The sequence below is a fragment of the Capsicum annuum genome, chromosome 2, assembly GCF_002878395.1.
Source record: "Capsicum annuum cultivar UCD-10X-F1 chromosome 2, UCD10Xv1.1, whole genome shotgun sequence".
Taxonomy (NCBI): domain Eukaryota; kingdom Viridiplantae; phylum Streptophyta; class Magnoliopsida; order Solanales; family Solanaceae; genus Capsicum; species Capsicum annuum.
The window spans coordinates 142815199-142834875 of NC_061112.1; the positions used below are offsets into that span (position 1 = coordinate 142815199).

Sequence of the window (19677 nt, forward strand, 5' to 3'; positions counted from 1 at the left end):
GGCCTGTTCTTAAACGGGCTGCAAAAACTGAAGCACAACTCCATCAAAATAAAGGTCGGGTGGCCCTGACCCATATTGACGACTCTAGTAGAATGTACGTTGTTGCCCTGTTTTAGTCAACAATGCTTCACAGAAGCAAACCGGGATCAAACACACAACTTATGAGCAACAAAAGTGCATATCAGTACGACCTATGGGCAACAAAGGTGACACTTGACACTTGCACTAGATTATGCTTTGTTACTATGGGTGGCAAATTTAATATTTGACTATATCAGTATATATATATATACCTATATACATAGAGTTTCTGTCGAAGTTTACGGATGGCATGCTACCCACGGTAATGAATAGATCCGTCCTGGTTATGATACTTGTTGTTCGATAGATTCATACAAAAGCCAAATGCTAAATAAAAATATACTATACTAATTATTGAAGACATAACTAAATAATAAAAATGTGCTTTTTTTAATAGCTTAAAATATTTTATAAGACTGTCACAGAATTCATCGTAGTAATAGAGCAGATATAGGACGTCCTAGAGTTGAGTTACCAAAAAAATCACGTGATTTACTCATCCAGAAGAATTAAGCAGTTTTAAATGTACAATAAAGTAAATAAAAGTGTGATTTCACTAGTAATTTGTATATTTGTCTGAGTCTATGAGATGATCATACATTTACATAACAACAAAGCCAAAACTGATCGAATACTACCCAAAAAGAAAAAATTCAATTAAAACTTCTACCTTGCCTCTTTAGTTACTACATTGATACAGGTTCAAATTGATCATTAGAAAGTCTTCTCACTTTCTTCTTTTTATAATCCCACTATCCAGGAATCCTCTTTAGTCTTCATCTTAAAACATAATGAAAAACTTGTAAAATGACATATCTCATAGTTTATTGTAATCCATCCCATTCAAAAGTTATAAGTAGTTACTAGAAAAAGGAAGTTAAATACCTGACTGCAACAAGAAACTGAATTACATAATACAAACGCGTTTTGATGGTGTCAATTATTCTAAAAAAAATTATATAAATATGGAATTAATAAATTCAACTTGACTTTGATGTAATCAGATGAACAGAAATAGGAAGGAACATCTCCAAATACGTAACGTAGTTAATGGGATTTATAATAAATCTAGGTTGACTTGCATAATATAATCAGATAACTGAAAGTGAATGCCTAATTAGCTAACGTGAAGTGAAAGATAAGAATCCTTCGTTGTCCAGATCGTCAGCATGTGATGTTTCATATTTGAGATTAAGTTAGCATGTTTTAGTAAGCTTTTAAAATTAACTTATTTTTAACAGAATATTTTCTAAAGGAGTTTAATAGAAAAGTTGTATGAGACACTCCATGTGTTTGTCCAATAAAATTTAAAAATACTTTTGATTATTAATATAATTAGCGTTTAACCAAATTTTTTAGAAGTACTTTTAAGTGTATTTTTCTCAAAAGTCTTTTTTCAAAGAAAATGTTTTTGAAAAACAATTGCCAGAGACCCAAGATGAACATTGGAATAACTAGTATGATTAGGATGTGACGAGTCAGAGGCGGAGCTAGAATTCCAAGTAAGGGGGTTCAATATTCAAAGAAAACTAAGTCGAAGGGGGTTCAACACCTACTATAAGTCTATAACCACATAAAAAATAATTTTAATCATGTATAAATAGTATATTTTTCCGTCGAAGAGGGTTCGAGCTGGCTCTACCTCTGTCACGAGTTCAAGCCATGGAAACAATCTCCAATAGAAATGCAGGATAAAATTACGTACAATATACCGTTATAATCCAACCCTTTCTTGAACCCCACACATTGCGGGAGTTTTAATACACCGAATTTCTTTTTGCGCTTCAAAGTAGGCTCACCTCTTTTGATTAACTGAACCCAGCCGTGATAGGTACCTGTCCTCCTTCAAGCACTTACTACTCTCCTAACTGCCTGAATCGTTAATCATCATCCGTGACAACTACCTACTTTTTTTTATTGTCATTTTATTGATCGCTAAATCAATTTTTTGGGTGTCTTGAATCGTTAATACCTGTTTTGCTCCACCTAATGTATACGTTTCTAATAGTAATGCTTGGGCCAATTTATGTTGCTTTCGCCTATTTTATATTTTTATTAGCCTTCCATCCAAATATATTCTCTTTTCTCTGTTTAAATATTCATTATTTTTAAATTCAGTGACTTGACTAACTCAGAGCCTATAGCAACTTGATTTATTAAAGTAACAAAGTTATTTTCGCACTCAAACATGAAATCTTTAATTAATTAAAATAATAAAAATATATGCATTTCATCAGAAAATTAGATTGTAAATATAAATTCATCTTAACTACACTTTTCCTTTCCTTTAAGACTTCTATTTTATGACTCTTTACTCCTTCGCTAAACAAAATAAAGGTCTTCAATCTACCCAAAAAGAGGGATGTAGGCTTTTATCTAGTGTTGCTCCATTTTCCTACACCCTCATCGTCGTGTCAACTGTTCACTCGTTAGACGAAAGTAATTTCCCAATTTCGACTAAATTAAAGGAACGAATTCAGAATTTCAACTATGGAATTCAATATTTGAAGAAAATCTAATTGAAAGAGGTTCAATACCTATTATGGATATATAAAATATAATTTTAGTTATGTATAAATAATATATTTTTTCGTCGAATGAGTTCAATGACCCTTAGACAAAAGTTGGTTCCGCCCTTGCACTTACATTGCTATGAGTGATAATTTTGGTATGATCTCTGATTACTAAAATAGATCGATAGCAAACGATTTTTACGGCCAATCCAAATAGAAAACTACTCCCACCATTTTGTATTAATTGGTCCTTATAGATTTAGCACATCCCTTAAAAAATGTTTATTAGGGATTCTATTTTATCAAATGAGCCTTATTAATTATGCTTTGAAAGTATAAATTTGAATATATATACAATTTGTTTAGTTATTTAATGGTAAGAGTAGTATTGAAAAAACATAATAAATTTTTTTTTGATTTATCAAAGAAACAACTAAATTGAAACAAATATTTTTAAAAAAAGAATCAACTAAAATAAAATGAAGAAAGTAATTACGTAATTACTTTATATGTAGCCATCCTAAGATTAAAAAAAATAAAAATTGTATACATTAGGAAATATTTATTTGTTTCATTCAATATATGGACTTGATTTTTACCAAAATAATTTTGGAACTCAAACATTTATAATAGCCTAGCGACCCATACGAGCGTTCGTACTGGATCTTGCCTCACCAAATAAAAGAGGCCTCCACTTCACGCCAAATCCCGCGTGACACACAATGATTTCTCTCTCTTGCGCGTTAAACCGCGTGATCTGCCCATATAAATACCACAACCGACCCACTACATTAAAAAAAAAAAAAAAAAAAAAAAAAATCTCTTCCGTTTCCCTTTCTTCGCCTTTTCCCTTCCAATCTGTCTCCGCAAATGGCCAAAACTCCAAGCGATTCCAAACAGCCGACAGTTTCAGCAGCGGAGATGGACGAAGTCGAGAAGGTTTTCCGTAAATTTGACGCCAATGGCGACGGAAAAATCTCTCTATCGGAGCTAGGCGCGATTCTGAATGCTCTTGGTAGCAAGACATCGCTAGATGAGGTAAAGCGAATAATGCTGGAAGTTGATACCGATGGCGATGGTTTCATTGATTTGCAAGAGTTTGCTGCTTTTCACTGTCCGGCTGGAGGAGGGGAGAGTGATAGTAAGGAGCTTCGTGAGGCTTTTGACTTGTACGACAAGGATAAAAATGGAAAAATTACTGCGGCGGAATTGCATTCGGTTATGAAGAGCCTTGGAGAGAAGTGCTCGCTTAAGGATTGCCGTCGGATGATCAGCAAGGTCGACGTCGATGGCGATGGATGCGTCAACTTTGAGGAGTTTAAGAAGATGATGAGTAGGACTTGACTTTTCAGATTTATTAACTTGTGGCCGAATCAACGGTAGGTCTACCGATTTCGGAACTTTGTAGATACTCTCTGCCTGCCTTTGTTTCTCATGTTTGACAGATTTCCCCGGTCCGTTTTGCTGTCAATTCAATCTAACTGTAGTAATTAGGTCTGAAGAAATTGCGAAGCAGCTAAACTTTTACTTCTATTCCTATATATATGATTTGGATTATCGGTCGGTACCATATGGAATTTGATTACGATAATTCCTAAAAGGAAACAATAATATTCTGCAAAAAATGGAAATTCGTTCTCCCTATTATGTCTCGTGACAATTACTGTTCAGTCACGCACATTCAATCCCGTTAACCCTGTTAACTGCTCATTTCATCTGTTTTTATTTGCTTTATTTGTATAATTGCAAATCGTGAAAATAATCTCTGCGAGCTAAGATTGTGAGTAACAAACTTTTGTGTGATGATTCATTATTGTGATTGGTCGATGCTTTGTAGTGCTGCTGAAGAAATTTCTGGTGTACGAATTTTCAGAAGTGGCAGATAGTGCCAAAGACCACACGGAATTGTTGTAATCGTGTTAATTGGGTAACGCGCTTGTGGTTTTCTTATTGCTAGGGGTAATTTCTACCGCCTATGTCACTACTGTTTGCTCTTCGAAACGCCGTTTTTCATTTATTAAAGGCGTCTGGCATTTAATATTACTTCCACCTGTTTTGACTCTTTTTGTCATTTTCATAGTCCGTTTCAGAGAAAAAAAAATTAAGTACCTCTTTATTGTGGTGTTGGTCTACTAAACATAAAAATATGCACTCTTTACTTGTACCAGATTACTTTTAGTACTTTTTTTCTTGTATATTTATTTTATAGCTGAAAATTCTCCGTTTTCTAGTACAATCCGATTCAATTAGGTTACACCACACAAATTGAAAAATAAAATATTATGTACCAGTTGGTATTCTTTTTCTGTAATGTCCTATTCTTTTTTTCGGGTCAAATTGTATTGAGTAGTAATTTATGTACTCGAATAAATACATAGCTAAGTTTTGACATTAAAAAATTAACGACTTATTCTGCGGCTTCAACTCTGATTTAATATTCCTTTAGATCATGAATTAGTTTTAAGTCCGTTTTTTTTAATCATCCGCATTAATTTTTTCTTCATATTTTACTTTTCAAAATCTTTGGTGGGGGGAGAGCATAAGGAAACATGAAAAATAGCTTAATTTTGTTCGGTTGAATATTTAGATATGTTGTGTTATACTGTCTCTTTCTTATATATCAATCGTTAACATTTTGGGGCATTTTAAAATGTGTAACACACCATCATTTATATATAGCTTTTCAAAACTTCCAAAATTTGTTTATTTGTAATTTGTTGTTTGATTCTGTATCTAAACTTGGAAATAATTTATAGAAGGGATTATTTGGAGAGGGAAGACTAGAATGCAACAGAAAACAGTAGCAGCTGAATGATTCGGGGGCATTGGGGTTTTGGGGGGAGGGAGGGTGTGTGGCGTGGGGGTGGGGGTCATCTTTTTAGTAAAAGGCTGATGTTAATTAAACTGTCACAATTCTGTGATATAATTAAGCTTGTGTTCATTGGATATAATTCTGTTAATTGTGGAAAGATTTGTTCTAATCTTTTTTGGGGGCATGAAAGGATAGAGAAAATAGAATGGACTGTCAAGGATGAGAATAGATGGAGCAAGACATTAGTAGTTAACTTTGCAGGATGAATGGAGTTGGCATACCACCAAGGTGTGTGGTGAGAGTTGAGATGGTGTGTGGTGAGAGTTGAGATGGTTTGGATCTCTTCACCATTAACCAACTAGAGGTCTAAGGTTTCAGTCAAATTGATAATTTTTTGGTAGGAAGCGTTTTACTCCCTCCAAAGGCTACCCGATGTGAATCTAAATTAGTTGGTTTTGCGAGTCTCGAATTCAAGATGCATACAACCCAAAAAAATAAATAAAAGGAGCTGGAATAATGAAACAGGAGGAACAGCAACTGATAGGTGTGCTGTTTGTTTATTTTTGTGAGCATGTAGGCACATTCTGTTAGATACTATTTGTTTATTCTAGAGTAAAGTTTTTAACTTAAAACAAGAAAAATTAACCCTGTAAAGGGAATAGTGCTTCTGTTGTGTCTGGACCACCTTGCGCACACTTCGTCTTATTCCTTGAAGTATCTGCCACGTCCCGTCAACGCAAATATTGGATAACGTCGTCTCTCTCTCATTCTCAGCGTTGGGTAGTGATGAAAACAACCAAATAAATAAGGAAATGAGACGGAATATTAGAATAGTTGTTTATGCTTGGTACTGTATATAGCTAGATTTGCCGTTAGAACGTGACCTTGCGCTCTTCTCTAAACTTCAAATATGATCATATACACTTAATTTTTCAGCAATTATTCAATTAGTTTTCCTAATGTGAACAAAAATAACTTTGCCATATCTATAATAAATTTTATAAATTTTCTAAATATGTCCGACCAAATTAAATGTGCTGAACTCTAGCTATTTTCTCTCATGCAGTCATGCTTACTATGCAGTTGAGTATATTTCTTAGCAAATCATCAAGTATTGAATTGATTAGAAAAAATTAGAAGTTTTCTTCTTGCAGAAATGAAACCATTTCATAATGTTTTTTTGTATTCTTAGGAAGGATGGGTTAACATCATTTAGATTAATGAAAACGAATGCACCAGTCGTGCGGGAATCAGAACAAAACGTACAAGCAATATCTTCAGACTTTTGCAGGATAGGTAGAATGATCTTTGGATGATTTGATCTGATATTAATCAGCTTATTTTAAATAAAACAGTCACATATGGTGATGAGAACAAAGTTTAATTTCTTGTTCCATTCCCATATGCAACAATAGAGCATAATATTTTGTAAGAAAAAGAGGAAATGATACCTTTGGAAGTGATATTGAGTTCTCTACAAGCTGAAGAAGAGTCCAGACATTCATGAAAAAAAATTACATCCGATCGACCTCATTTAAAGACTCGAAAGATTGACATGATATCTTTGAAGATACGCCAAAACAAGGAATCTCATCTGATACATTCACATGATGGAACACCATGATTACAATTTTGCTGCAACAGGTTTCAATTGATTAACGAGAGAAGCATAGTTTAAAACCCATTCTAAGAAACTAACTTAATCATTTAAGCCATTAAATAACCTTCCAATAACTTGGGCAAGTCTACCATGCTGTCATTAGGAACATTTGCTAATATGATCAGTTATAAAACCAACAAAGAAGGTACAGCAATATTTATTAAACAACCCTGCCAAAGGCCGCAGCTCGCAGGCATTAACAACGCTATTCGGGTTAACCAAAAAAAGAAAAAAAACGCTATTCGGGGATTAGTTTACCAACTCCAACTAACAAGACAATATCAAACAAGAAGCTGCAAAGACAGCACATAAAGTATCAACCATACACTAGATACTTCAACCTTTATTAGATCCTGCAAGAGCATGCCTCAATTCTTCAGTGTAGCACCAAACAATCTTGAGGCACATGTGAGGCCACTCTCGGACCAGGAGAATCTGGAATTTCCTTATCTGGGTTGATGCTTTTATCCTCCTCCATTTCTTCCAAATTAGCAGCTTCAGAAATATAGCCCTTCACCTCTTCAAATTTCTCCTCCGATAAGGAAACCTCAGAAAGAAGTTTCCATGCAAGTTTCTCTGATGCATCTTCGTAATCCTTTGTTCGCTTAAGCACCATATGTCCACTAATTTCCCACACAGCGGGGTTCACCTGAGTATCGAGGAGCCCTTGGTCTACAACTCCAAGAGCTTGCTTCTCTGCATAACACTAACAATCATCCCAGAAAAAAGTGATGTAAGCATCTTCACCATCGGAGAGAATTGTAAGCACACGTCACAAAATATTCTATTTTCAAGATAATAATCATATGCTCATGCACATGTACCATGCTATTCTACTATAACAGAAACTCGGTTCTAGATGAATGTTTTCGAGCTTCCCCCGCTACAGAATTGACAACTAATGCTAAAAAGCCAAAAGTTGAACAAATTACTTAAAGTTGGAGACAACCAGCCTCTATACCTTCTCAAGGTAGGGGTAAGGCAGTGTACACACCATCCTCTCCAGACCCCACATTTGCGGCTCGGTTGTTCCCAGCTATGCCATAGGTGAAGAGACTTCCTTTCTCTGTTACAGTTGTTGGCGGACACTGAGCATTCATGGGGAAAATAATGTTATATGCATGACGGATATAAAGATGGCTTCTACATGCATCTAATAAAAATGCGGATTCTAGTGGAAACATCCATATTGCCAGTAGGGTGCCTTGAGGGAATGCTTGGCTCTTTGCCCAACCTGATGTCCAACAATGTGTAAACCTTCTTGCATAAGGAGCTTGCCTTTGCACCTTTAGGCTTAGCTGAGGTTTCTACCTTCTTGTGCTTCCAGATATGTGGCTTTTAGGAGTTGTCTTTTTTTGCCCTTGGAATTTCTTATTGATGAGGGTAATTTATTCACCTTAAGCCTATGTGATTTGTTTGCTTAGTTACAATAAAAGAACAGAGCAAACTAATCAGCAAGCTCTAGTCTGCAGATCCTCTATCTATGATTAGGTTGATTAAGTTAACATGAATCTAACAAGGTCCAACTCAGAAACCAAGTTCTAGAAAAAAGTCATCTGCGTTCTATATTTGCCAGCTGGAAAGCAACCAGATGGGAAAACATCAGAGTATTAATCTGGGATTTGTCAAGACATTTTCTTGAAAGAATGGGGTAAGAGAAGTGATCCACTGTCCGTGTTGCATGCATATCCACTTTGGTGCTTGTAGAAATGGCTTCCCCGTAGAGTTTAAAAGAGGAATACACAATACATTGGTGTGGAATATCTGATCTGACCCACTTAATTAGATAATCATATTTAAGAGAGCAAAAAACTTAACAATGAACCCTTGCATCTGAAACCTTTATCTGTTTCCTCTCCCTCTTATCTATCTCTTTCAACTGTAGCGGCTGCCTTGGCAACACCAATATCTGGTGCCCAGATACGTAGTCTATTTATTCTCTGCTTTTTACTGCTGTTTGAAACATTAAATGTTTTCCCTCTATCTATGTCATATTTTCCTATTCCTCCTTTTCCCCAATTTTAAATCATTTATTCTGTTACTTTACTGGAAAATGAGTCCTAAAAAGGCATTTGCATTGCACCATGAAGCATGCAACTTGCCTCTCTCCCTTGCAGCTTTAGCTTTCAACCACTGCCTTTGCCCCTTTCCCTATGTACAACTGCTTCCCATTATACCCGCGTTCTCCACCCAAGCCACAAATGCACAACTAATTGAAGAACCAACAGGCAATAAAGTTGCATCAATCCTGTTACAGCCCTATCAAGTATCACAACCAATACCCTCATGGTATCGCCGCCTTCCAACATTCATTATAATTTCATCTGTATTTTTTCCAACTTTATCCTATTTCTAATTCCCAGCCCATAGAAATCTATGAAGTAAAATTCACTTCCTAGAGATGTGCACATATTTGCAATCAGCAGGTGTAAGCAGATTAACTAGAGATTCTCCAGTTGCATCGTAACAGCTATTTATGCATTTCTCAAATAATCTAATAAGTATTCATCAAAGCTTCTCAACAGCAGAGTATGACAAAATCCAAGACTCTACTCGTGAACCTAAGGGAAAACCTTCTAGAAGTGCTGTAGCAACAGTACACAAATTTAGACAATGGATACACGAATTTAGACAAGGTATTTACCTGGGGAAACAGAAAAATCTTCTTTCCACACTGAGCAATGAGAATGTTGAAAGGGATGTTTTTATTCTGAAGGGAGATGCAGGAATTGACAACAACCTCAGACAAATCACGGATGGTACTTCCATTTTCTCCCTCAAAAGTAAAACCTCTCACAGGGTAATTTAATAACTTCGAAACAATCACTCCAGCGCCACCCAGCCCCTTCCTTGCCAGTATCTTCCGTACTGGTGCTTTCTCAACTGGAAATGGAACTGACAAGTAATATGCCTGTCATGAAAGTCATACGAGAACATTGTATAGATCAAGCCATGACAAATAAATAATTAGACATTATTTTCTTACCATTACCTGGTAGTGGAGGTGGTTAATGGTAGCAAAAGCGCCCAAACTGTTATAACCTACCCTAAAGAAGGGATCTGCCATTTCTCTGGCAAAATGGAGAGCAATTGTGAAAGTATCACGACCAATTCTCTGAGGTAAACAATCAAGAACTCGAGGTATCAAAAGCACGTGGCCATACTCAATAGGGCTCACCTGAAAAGAACAAAATTCATAAGCCATAATGCAGCTGATAATTACTATAAGACGAGCACAAAAGCACAACTTCCTTACATTGATAGCAACAATACTAGGTGAAATACCAGCGTCTACTCCCATGCCCGAAAAGTAACGCCGTTTGTAGTCAGTGCTTGGTTCAAACCTGAAAAGCACTTCGTCCTGTCCCACTTTGGTAAAGTTGAATTTGTTCTCATCAAAAGGCTGAAGAACCTTATCAATGCGAAACTCTGTTGGGCGCTTCTTTAGGTGGCGCCCCTCATTCAGCTGTGCAATAAAACCACATTTCCCAGGAATGACCTTTGTTTCACAGGTTGTCACGTCATATCGAAATAGTCCCTGGCTCATCCGCTCCTCCCATAGACCTAACAGCAAATTGTTTAAGAATGATATCTGATACTCCTCCTCAGGTAAGGTATGAATATTATGTTCCATTGGCTCATTGTCATCATTCTTGAATGAGTATAGAGGAAGCATGGAAACTGAAATCAAGCAAGAAAATAATGAATATAAATAAGAATGCAAGTAACTACAATGCATCTCATTTTTAACACTTCTGACTAACCAAGATTATCCACCAAGAAACAAAAACCAGATAGATCTACTAGATAAACATAATCACCAAAGGCACGCAACACACTTTCGGCTTCACCAGAAAATACATGCAATTTGCTTATTTCTGCATTAAGCTACATGCAAAGTGGATAAATTTGCCTCAAACTTCCAATAAAGCTAAGATGCTCCAGGAAGTTATATCAACACTAGCGCCAGAAATAGTAGACGGCAAGTTTGCCGTTTTAAAAGCAAACAATATGGGAATCACAGTGTACATTCAACTGTAGGCTATCTAGAGAGGCGAACCTAGGATTTGAAGATCGCCAGGGCATCATTATCTTAACATAAACGCTAGAGAATCTTCCAATGACAACTGAGGGATAATGTCGTGTCTGACTGGTCAATTAGTAAAGTGGCCGTGGCAAAAATACATTTCTAGGCTTCGTTGTAAACCTAATTGTTTTTTTTCCAATTACGTAAATAAATAGATCAAACCACACTCAGAGGTAGCGTATTCCCCTTTTTACTTCGGTACCAGAAACAATAGTATTTCCAATTATAGCCCCTCTGGGATGTAAATTATCTCTTCTCACCATCCCCGCTGCCTGCCTAAATGCTTATTGGTAGCTCTAAGCTTCTTTGTTAGTAGAGTACTAGAGTGATTACCAAAACCTAGGTATGCTTTCAGATAATAATAAGAAGAGACAGGTGTAGCTTTTAGAGACTATCCTCTACAGCTGTAGCTACGTGGAAGCCAGTTGCTTATAGACAAGCCCCCTAACCATTCCGCTACCAAGGGAATCCGCTCTGACCCACCCCCCAGTAGGAATATTTACCAATGAATCCTTGTAATCGGTGTTCCACTAAGATTTTGAATAGCCGTCCCGAATTCAAGTTGATTCTATCTCGACTCTTTCTTATAGGGGTGTGCAAAAACCGATAAAAATGTTATTGATTTACTGGTATTAGGTTAACAATTTTGTTAATTTTTTATTGGGCTATCGGTTCAGTTTCCGGTTTTAGTTAATGGTTAAACCGATAACCCAATAAGATTATATTTTTATTCGCACTTATATAATAGTGGTTTTAGATTCTATATAGATACCTTATTGGCTTTTGTATATTATAACTGTTGTATTAGTTCTTTTAATTTGTGTATACTTTATACATGAAGATAGTGTAGAACAAATGAAAATAACAAAAAGTAAAGAACAGTTAAGGGGGTATTTTCTTATCGGTTCAACCGAAAACCAAACCGATAAAGACCAAAAATCGATTAATCAAAACCCGATAACTAATATCTTACTGGTTTGGTTATCGATTTAGTGTGTTTACAAACTGAAAACCGATAAATCAAACTGATAATGTGCAAAACCTAACCAAACCGGCGATATACACACCTACTGAGATCTTCACGTTTTGTGCATGTATATCGGTCGGTTCGGTTCGATTTTCGGTTTGTAAACACACTAAATCGATAATTGAACCAATAAGATACTCGTTATCGATTTTTGGTCTTTATCGGTTCTATTTTTGGTTCAACCGATAAGAAAATACTCCCTCTAACTTTTCTTTTTTACTTTCTGTTATTTTCATTTACTCTACACTATCTTCATGCATAAAAGTTTACACAAATTAAAAGACCTAAGACAACAGCTATAATATACAAAATACAATAAGGTATGTCCCGTGAATCTAAAACCACTATTATATAAGTGCAGATAAACATATAATTTTATTGGGTTATCGGTTTAATCATTAACAAAAACCTTAAAACCGAATCTATAGACCAATAAAAATTTACAAAACAGTTAACCCAATACTAATAAATCAATAACATTTTTATCGGTTGAATTGGTTTTTGCACACCCCTAGTTCTCAGGCTGTTTATTGTACTAGTATAACAAAATCAGACATATATTATAAACAGGCCTCCACAATTTTCCCAAAATTCATACAATCTGAGATATATTCCCAAAAATAGAAACTTAAAGGGATGGAAAACAAACCAGGCAAGCAGCATTTTCCAAGGCACTTTCTGCCACAACCAACGACGTTACTTTCAAGAAGAACGTCCTCTTGGTAGTTTGAAACTACTGTGGGCACCCTCTTTATAGTCAACATTGCTCCTGTTCTTCAATGAATAATTCAAAAGAAATAATATTTATAACAATTCTTACAAGAAAAGTCTAAGAGAGAGGTGGACCGCCGCCGGCGAGGAAGAGGAGATCGGAAGGGCAACCGCCTTCAGCAGGAGAGGCACCCCTACCGCCGTGAGGGGAAGGGGTACGGTGCTTATCGTCCACCAGAAGTGTTGGATTATCGATCAACACTTTGCCTTGTTGATGATGAATTGTGAAGATAAAAACGAATGATCCAAGAATAGCCGTGATTGAATTTCTTGTTTCAACGACGGCAATAATCCTTCATCGATGATTCCGAGGAAGATGTTCTTCTGGAATTTAATGGCCGGGGGTGGAGGGGTTGGTGCTTCCGTGGTGTCTCCTTTGCCGCTCTTTCCAGATGTACTTTTGGTGAAACAGTTGTAGTATATGATTGGAAGATTCCACTGCTTTTATATAAGCATCATCCTTTTGTTTACGCCTTGTTTGGATTTTTTTTTTAATTTTCTAAAGGTAGATTATGTGGTACTTACTCTAGTATATATATAGAGAAAATATAATTACAAGTGTATCAGACACCATATTAGTACTAGATACATTTACTATGTTAGAAACTGGCTATATAGTAAGAGTTATTATTATGTTAAGTTTTGACGATATAGGAGTGTTATTTTTAATCAAACCAGGTGAAATATTTGATGCAGTTTGAAATTATATATAGAGAACAAAATATAATTACCAAGGAGAAAGTGTATGAAATATCATATTCAAACTAGATACATTTACTACATTAAAAACTGTTTATATAGTTAAGAGTTATTAGTAAGTTTCAATAATACAGGGGTGTTTATTTTTAATCAAAGCAAGTGAAGTTTTTTGTTGTTGAGATTTTATATTTTTAATAGAACGTTCTATTTGTGTGTTCAGTGACATTTTTTGTGTATGAAATTTTCTTACATTAACATTGTACAAGATAATTGACATATATTATGATCGATTTGATTCTAGATGCATAAAACAACAATCAAATAAATAAAACAAGGTATAATGATATCATTAAAAAATAGAAATGAGGGGAAATAGACTTTAGAAAAAAAGAAAGAAAAATTAAACAATTAAAATACATTAGTTTAGATTCAATTCAAGGAGAAGAGATTGAACTTGAAGGATTTCTTACCAAGAATTTGATACGGGATCACAAAGGGATAAAAAGGTATATCTCGATGCTCACGGAAGAATTATTCAATATCTAAAAACTAGCTCTCAAATGAACCTCATCATGTTCTATTTATAATAGGGTTAAGTAAATTTTTTTTTTAAAAAAGTCATCAATATTTTTTATTACATGCTTACTATATTAATCATCAAAAATCAAAAGAACCTACTATAAAATGTTAAACTCTTTTTGACCAGCTTTTAATGCTCTCTTAAAACTCTCTAAGCTGTTAAAATCAAGTAGAAATTCATTCACTTCATTGAAGCTTTATAGGCTTACATCAATAATGATGGATCCCAAAAAAGTAGTGGTTGAATTGTATTTTTTTGAGTTGCTAATCTATCTACTAGTTAATTTGGCCTTTAGTGAAAAAATTGTTGAATTACCTAGTTGATTTTGATCCGTTTAAAAATCATTCAATTACCTAGTTGTTGATTTAATTACTTGAAGTTATTAAGAATATGCAAATTCGTGGGATTCAAATTATTAAATGGAAAAATTATGTGGTCTAGCTAGTTTACCAAACACACAATAGTTCTAAAAAATTAGTATCAAATATAGCAATATTTTGAATCTTGTAATAATTACTCTCTCCAAATTAGAACCAAATCAAACATGCTTTCAGTCTCAAAGTCTTTCGCTAATTTTCTTCTTTTCTTCACCAATGAAATCTAAATGTATGCTTTGATATAACACCCCCCCCCCCCCCCCGCCCCCACTCTCTCTTAAGTGAATAAAGTAGCAGAAACTCTATTGTTGGGCCTAAAAATTCAAAATGTACTATGTTGAAAGAACTGCTTGAACCGTTTCTCGGCGAAGAAAGTAGCAGAAACTTCATTTGCTAATTTGAAACTTGAAGAACAAACTCTTGTGTAAGAAAGACTCGAAACTTCAATTCAGATTATGGGTTTTCAAATGCTATTAACTTTAAACATGTGTGGTTTATACTAAAATACAAGTATATGTTATTCATATCTTCAAGAACCAACGATTGTATGATGTATATATGCAAACATTTGGTTTTTCTTCTTCTTTCATTTGTATGTATCATCGCCAATAAATAGCTCGTGTGAATTTAAAGAATAACCAATAAAATCTCAAGTTAATTTTTCTAGTTATAGCTCAAGTAATTAAATGTGATTTAAAGCCCTTATCCTTGCTTTTTAACTCTTTTAAAAAAGAAAAAAAAAATCTTTAGCTTTTTCTCTGAAGCAAATTTAATACAATGAGTACATTTAGGGTCTGTTTGAAAGCCACCTAATAGATATAGGAAAAAGATGTGGCAAACAAAACCAAAATAGGTGAATAATGGCGTGCAAGTTATAATAAATTGAGAACACTTCGTTATATATTTACATCAAATTATAATACTCTTAACACTTTTCCATCCCAAATTGGTCTCATTCTTTTTGATATAGAAATAATCACTATAACAGGGAAAAGAAAAGAGTTGGCTATTTCATTGGCTGTAGCTGTTCTTTTTCTTTTCTAACAAGCCCAACTAATGAACAACAACTGCTAATTATATTTTTACAATAATCTTTAAGAATTAAACTCAGATTTATACTGATGATTTAGACAAAGAGGGCAAAAGTTTTACTTTAACATATGATGGACCAGAAGCATACTGGGGTTATTGGAGTCTGGAGAAAAAGCAGGAGATTTAGCTTACCAGGAAACAACATTTTACCTTTAGATGAAATCCAATTTATGAGTGGATGGGTATAATAATAATAAGGAATATATTATTTAATGTGGAGTTCATATTTACATGGCATGAAAAACTAATTTATTTTGTCATTTTATTTTTTTAATGATAAATGTAGTTGAGTGATTTTGGAAAATAAAAGCCTTGAGTTAGCGTAAAGCATATATAGTTGAATGACTTTGATAGACGATTATGACGTTTTAAGATATTAGGTCGTTCTTATTGATCATCCCAATGGATATTGTTTTCACTTTTCAGAATCATCAAGGGAGTTTTGGTCAAGTTTGCTGGGGTCCTTTTGGTTATCCTACAGTACACCATGACGAATGTTACACATTGTGACATTGTTATACAGAAGCTAACAAGGTGGCAGATAAGTTAGCTTCCCTCAGTTATGTTCATCACTATGAGGAGGTTCTGAGGCAAGTTAAGAGCAACACATTCAGCTAGACAAATGGGAAATGAACATCATTCTGGATCAGACAAACTGAAGGTGTCAATTTGAACCATCATGAGCTAGCAAACATACACCAGTACGAGTATTTCATAACACAATCGTTCTTACAACTCTTTGATATTTAGACTTTACTAACTAGCAGAGTTGGTTTGTCAATCTCTCAAGTCCATTGAAGAGTAAGGTCGTATGTCCCTTCCTCTATAGCTGTTTTATTCTTTGCCACTAGCAATAACAAGAAAACTTATAGGATAGGCCTAAAGAACAAACATCAGCAGCTAGAATCGCTGTTGTTGCCAAGCTTTGGGTTCAAGACAATAATGTGAAGGTCAATGACAATAACCAAAGTAGTTCATTTGGCAACTTCAATAGTCATAGAAACAGAAATTTAACGAAAGGACCACAAACATCTCGCCATAATTTTACAGATTAAAGAAGGGAGACTAGTTAATACAACATGAAAGCTAATCGGACACCAAGAGAGGATACTCACTGTACATGATTGGATAGAATAATAGGGCGTTATAGTAGCTACAGCCTACAGACCCTTGGAACCAGGAACATCGATCCACTGCAATTGTAGCTCTATTTCGCCACGCTCAACATTTTGCAATCTCATAAACACATTTTGAACAACCTGATCATTTTCCCAGATAATGGAGCTCTCTTCTGAAAGACAATTTTGCCTGCTTGGCTTTATTTTTGTGATTATGGTTCCACTTGGAATGTTCTTGAAGCGCTTTCTCACCGTCTCTATAAATGGATATATGTCAAGTTCTGCATCCCCCATTTTATCATCGAGAGAAAATGTATCCTTGTCATAAACAAGCTGCAATGGCAGGGAGAAAACTACAATCAGGATCACTCTTAGGATTGCATAAATTACAAATCCATGTGACGATGTGAGATGATATAACATCTTCTGCTAAATAAGTCCATTTGTTAAGCATGTCCTAGTTCCTTTTGGAAAAGTTGAAAGCGGACATGAGGCAGAACCAAAATTTGAAGCTAATATGGTTTGAGATTTTAGTCTTTTTAAATATGAGTTCTAAGCTAATAATTTGTGCATATCCAATTTCTTAATAGAAATACAGGATTTAGACCAAAGCTACTGGGTTCTACAGAGCCTGTAACCCATATTCTAGCTCCAACCCTGAAGCAGACTACTATAACCTAAAAGTCTACAACTACATCATTTATCCTTCCGGCAATAACAAGGTTGTGTGCTGTTTAATTCATTGATGAAACAAAAATACAGTAAAATGAAGGTAATTTTACCAGTTTGATTGGAAGGATTGGTTCGGTAATAGATAGTGTTAACTCTTCATTCCATTCTGGATTGAGATTCTTCTTCACCACTCGAGTCTTCAGTTTCTGCTCCAGAAATTAAACAATGATTAACATAACAAGAAAGTATATCTGTATCAAAAACTGAATTCAGTGAAAACCATTTGTACATCCAATTGGTCCATCGCAGTCAACAACCAAGCCCAAATCAGTTTCCAATCAATTACTGCAATAAATTACTCAAAAGTCTTGTTTTCCTTCGATTTAATTATAGATGTTAAGGTATGAACTAGTCAAAACTGACACAATCAATCGCAAGCAACACAGAGAGAGATGTAGATGACCATGGAAATCAACATTCAAATGCATCAAAAATGTCAGGTGATTTTATTCCATCTGTCTTAACTCTTACGGAAGTGGAACAATAGAGGAGCGCGCAAGTTGACCAAAATAAGGACCCTTAGAAAATGAAGAAAAAGGGCGGCGAAAAAGAGATTAAGATGGAAACAGGTATGGTTTCTATATATCCTGATAGCCAAGGTAGCGCTGAGGGATTCATCTGAATCCCCTCCAACGGAAAACTACACTATTTATGTATACATATTAGAGATGTTAAACCCCATTTTGACTTTGACTTCTCCATATTATGAATCTCTTAATGAAAATTCTGGCTCCACCACAGCTAATACTTACAGAAATTTGTGATGATTCCATAGGAGGAAACTATCAAATTCATAAGAATTTACGAAATTTTCCACAAGAATAGTACTACTACTAGTGCTACAAATGGGTGCTGCAAAATTTTCATCAAATATAAAGCCCAAAATGGAAAAAGACTCCAACTTTATTCATTCTCACAACAAAGGACAAACAATTTTCATCAGAATTACAATTTCCAGCAAAATACCAAGAAAAGTAACAGCTGTTTCAGTAAAGGAAAAAGAAGAAAAGGCGTTACCTGTTTGCCCATCCTAACAATAACGTAAGGATCACTAGTAGTGACATCTCTAATAGCCAAATTAATACCCCTGTGTATACGAATTCTCAAAAGACCCAGTAAATTCTCCATTTGAAAATTGAATGAAGCTGAGAAAGAGCAAGGGGTGTTGGTGTTATATAGTACTTACTACTAATGAATTAAAAGCAAAGAAAGAGAGATGATAGAATATAATTATTATTACTACTAGTAGTAGTATTCCAATTGGCTAACGTCTTATTTATACTGAGATTGATAGTGATAGGTTTCAAGAATTGAAGGGCAGACTGTAACTTAGAATATTGACACTTTCTGCTGTTTGTTTCCGTTCCGTGCAGAAAAAGGTTAAAACATTCTATTCCCATCTGTTTCAATTAGTAATTCATTTTATTTTTTGATCCGTTTAAACAAAAAAAATTAAAAAAAATTTAAGACTTTCACGGAGTATAAGATTTCAAAGTTTTAAATTTATTTTTAAAACATTTATGTATCAATTAAAATCAAAAAAATGAATTGAAACTGATATTTAGAAGAGATCTGATGAGTTAAAGACGGAGAGTAGTTGTCTGACTAGCTTATAACAAATTGCTAATTCTAATGCTTTATTGAATTTTGACGGAGAAAACAAACTGTTAACGGTGATTTAGGGTGGAGTTATCGAAAGTTATTGGATTTGGTAGAACTAACACCATTGCAATTAGCGGTGTACATAGATCGGATTGGTTTGGTTTCTATTAAAAAAAATAAAAATTAAACCAATTATGTCGGTTTATTAAAATTATAAATCAAATCAAACCAACATAAAATTGGTTTTTCCGATTTAGGTTTTAATCGGTTCTTTCGATTTTTATAATCTTTATTTTTTACAATTATATTGTGATTGGAGTTTGATCAAGTATATTTTTACTCATGTGCTAAAGAAAAACCACAATTATGAAAAATTGAGGAGCGAAAAACTTTCTTGAAACTAAAAAAATAAGATGAAGAGTGAAAAGTTTAGCTTTTAAGTTTATATTGGATTTTGGATCATTTTATCAGCAATTAATGGATAAATATTACAACTTAAAGGCCCAAATATATATATATATATATA

General features: G+C 34.6%; 3 protein-coding genes across 4 annotated transcripts; 1 reads left to right on the forward strand and 2 right to left on the reverse strand.

Annotated features, from left to right (window-relative positions):
• The first annotated feature begins 3255 nt into the window (after positions 1 to 3255).
• Positions 3256 to 4241, forward strand: LOC107860115 (probable calcium-binding protein CML18). Its single transcript, XM_016705358.2, has one exon. The coding sequence runs from the start codon at positions 3465 to 3467 to the stop codon at positions 3936 to 3938; it is 474 nt and encodes a 157-aa protein (XP_016560844.1). The 5' UTR covers positions 3256 to 3464; the 3' UTR covers positions 3939 to 4241.
• Positions 4242 to 7165: 2924 nt separating this feature from the next.
• On the reverse strand, positions 7166 to 13493 carry LOC107860116 (GDP-L-galactose phosphorylase 2). 2 transcript variants are annotated; one of them, XM_047407312.1, is made up of 6 exons: positions 12830 to 13433; positions 10323 to 10747; positions 10059 to 10244; positions 9711 to 9977; positions 8028 to 8154; positions 7548 to 7772 (listed from the first exon to the last, which is right to left on the reverse strand). In XM_047407312.1, exons 1-5 carry the CDS (start codon positions 12942 to 12944, stop codon positions 8032 to 8034), a joined length of 1116 nt encoding a protein of 371 aa, XP_047263268.1. In that variant the 5' UTR covers positions 12945 to 13433; the 3' UTR covers positions 7548 to 7772; positions 8028 to 8031. The 2 variants fall into 2 exon arrangements, with proteins under 2 accessions (XP_016560845.2, XP_047263268.1); XM_016705359.2 differs by lacking the exon at positions 8028 to 8154 and having other exon boundaries at positions 7166 to 7772; positions 12830 to 13493.
• Positions 13494 to 16644: 3151 nt separating this feature from the next.
• Positions 16645 to 18797, reverse strand: LOC107860117 (protein C2-DOMAIN ABA-RELATED 3). The gene is made up of 3 exons (XM_016705361.2): positions 18567 to 18797; positions 17600 to 17695; positions 16645 to 17150 (listed from the first exon to the last, which is right to left on the reverse strand). Exons 1-3 carry the CDS (start codon positions 18675 to 18677, stop codon positions 16860 to 16862), a joined length of 498 nt encoding a protein of 165 aa, XP_016560847.1. The 5' UTR covers positions 18678 to 18797; the 3' UTR covers positions 16645 to 16859.
• Positions 18798 to 19677: the final 880 nt, after the last annotated feature.

What these genes read in the sequence shown, in the direction of transcription:
- LOC107860117 (XM_016705361.2), bottom strand. Translation starts at nt 18,677, where the DNA reads ATGGAGAATTTACTGGGTCTTTTGAGAATTCGTATACACAGGGGTATT. An exon ending in TTGTTAGGATGGGCAAACAG is followed by an intron (nt 17,696 to 18,566) that starts GTAACGCCTTTT and finishes TTTCTGGAGCAG; the next exon opens with AAACTGAAGACTCGAGTGGT. An exon ending in CAATCCTTCCAATCAAACTG is followed by an intron (nt 17,151 to 17,599) that starts GTAAAATTACCT and finishes CTGCCATTGCAG; the next exon opens with CTTGTTTATGACAAGGATAC.
- LOC107860115 (XM_016705358.2), top strand. Translation starts at nt 3,465, where the DNA reads ATGGCCAAAACTCCAAGCGATTCCAAACAGCCGACAGTTTCAGCAGCG.
- LOC107860116 (XM_016705359.2), bottom strand. Translation starts at nt 12,944, where the DNA reads ATGTTGACTATAAAGAGGGTGCCCACAGTAGTTTCAAACTACCAAGAG. An exon ending in TGGAAAATGCTGCTTGCCTG is followed by an intron (nt 10,748 to 12,829) that starts GTTTGTTTTCCA and finishes GCTTGATTTCAG; the next exon opens with TTTCCATGCTTCCTCTATAC. An exon ending in TTAACCACCTCCACTACCAG is followed by an intron (nt 9,978 to 10,058) that starts GTAATGGTAAGA and finishes CTTTCATGACAG; the next exon opens with GCATATTACTTGTCAGTTCC.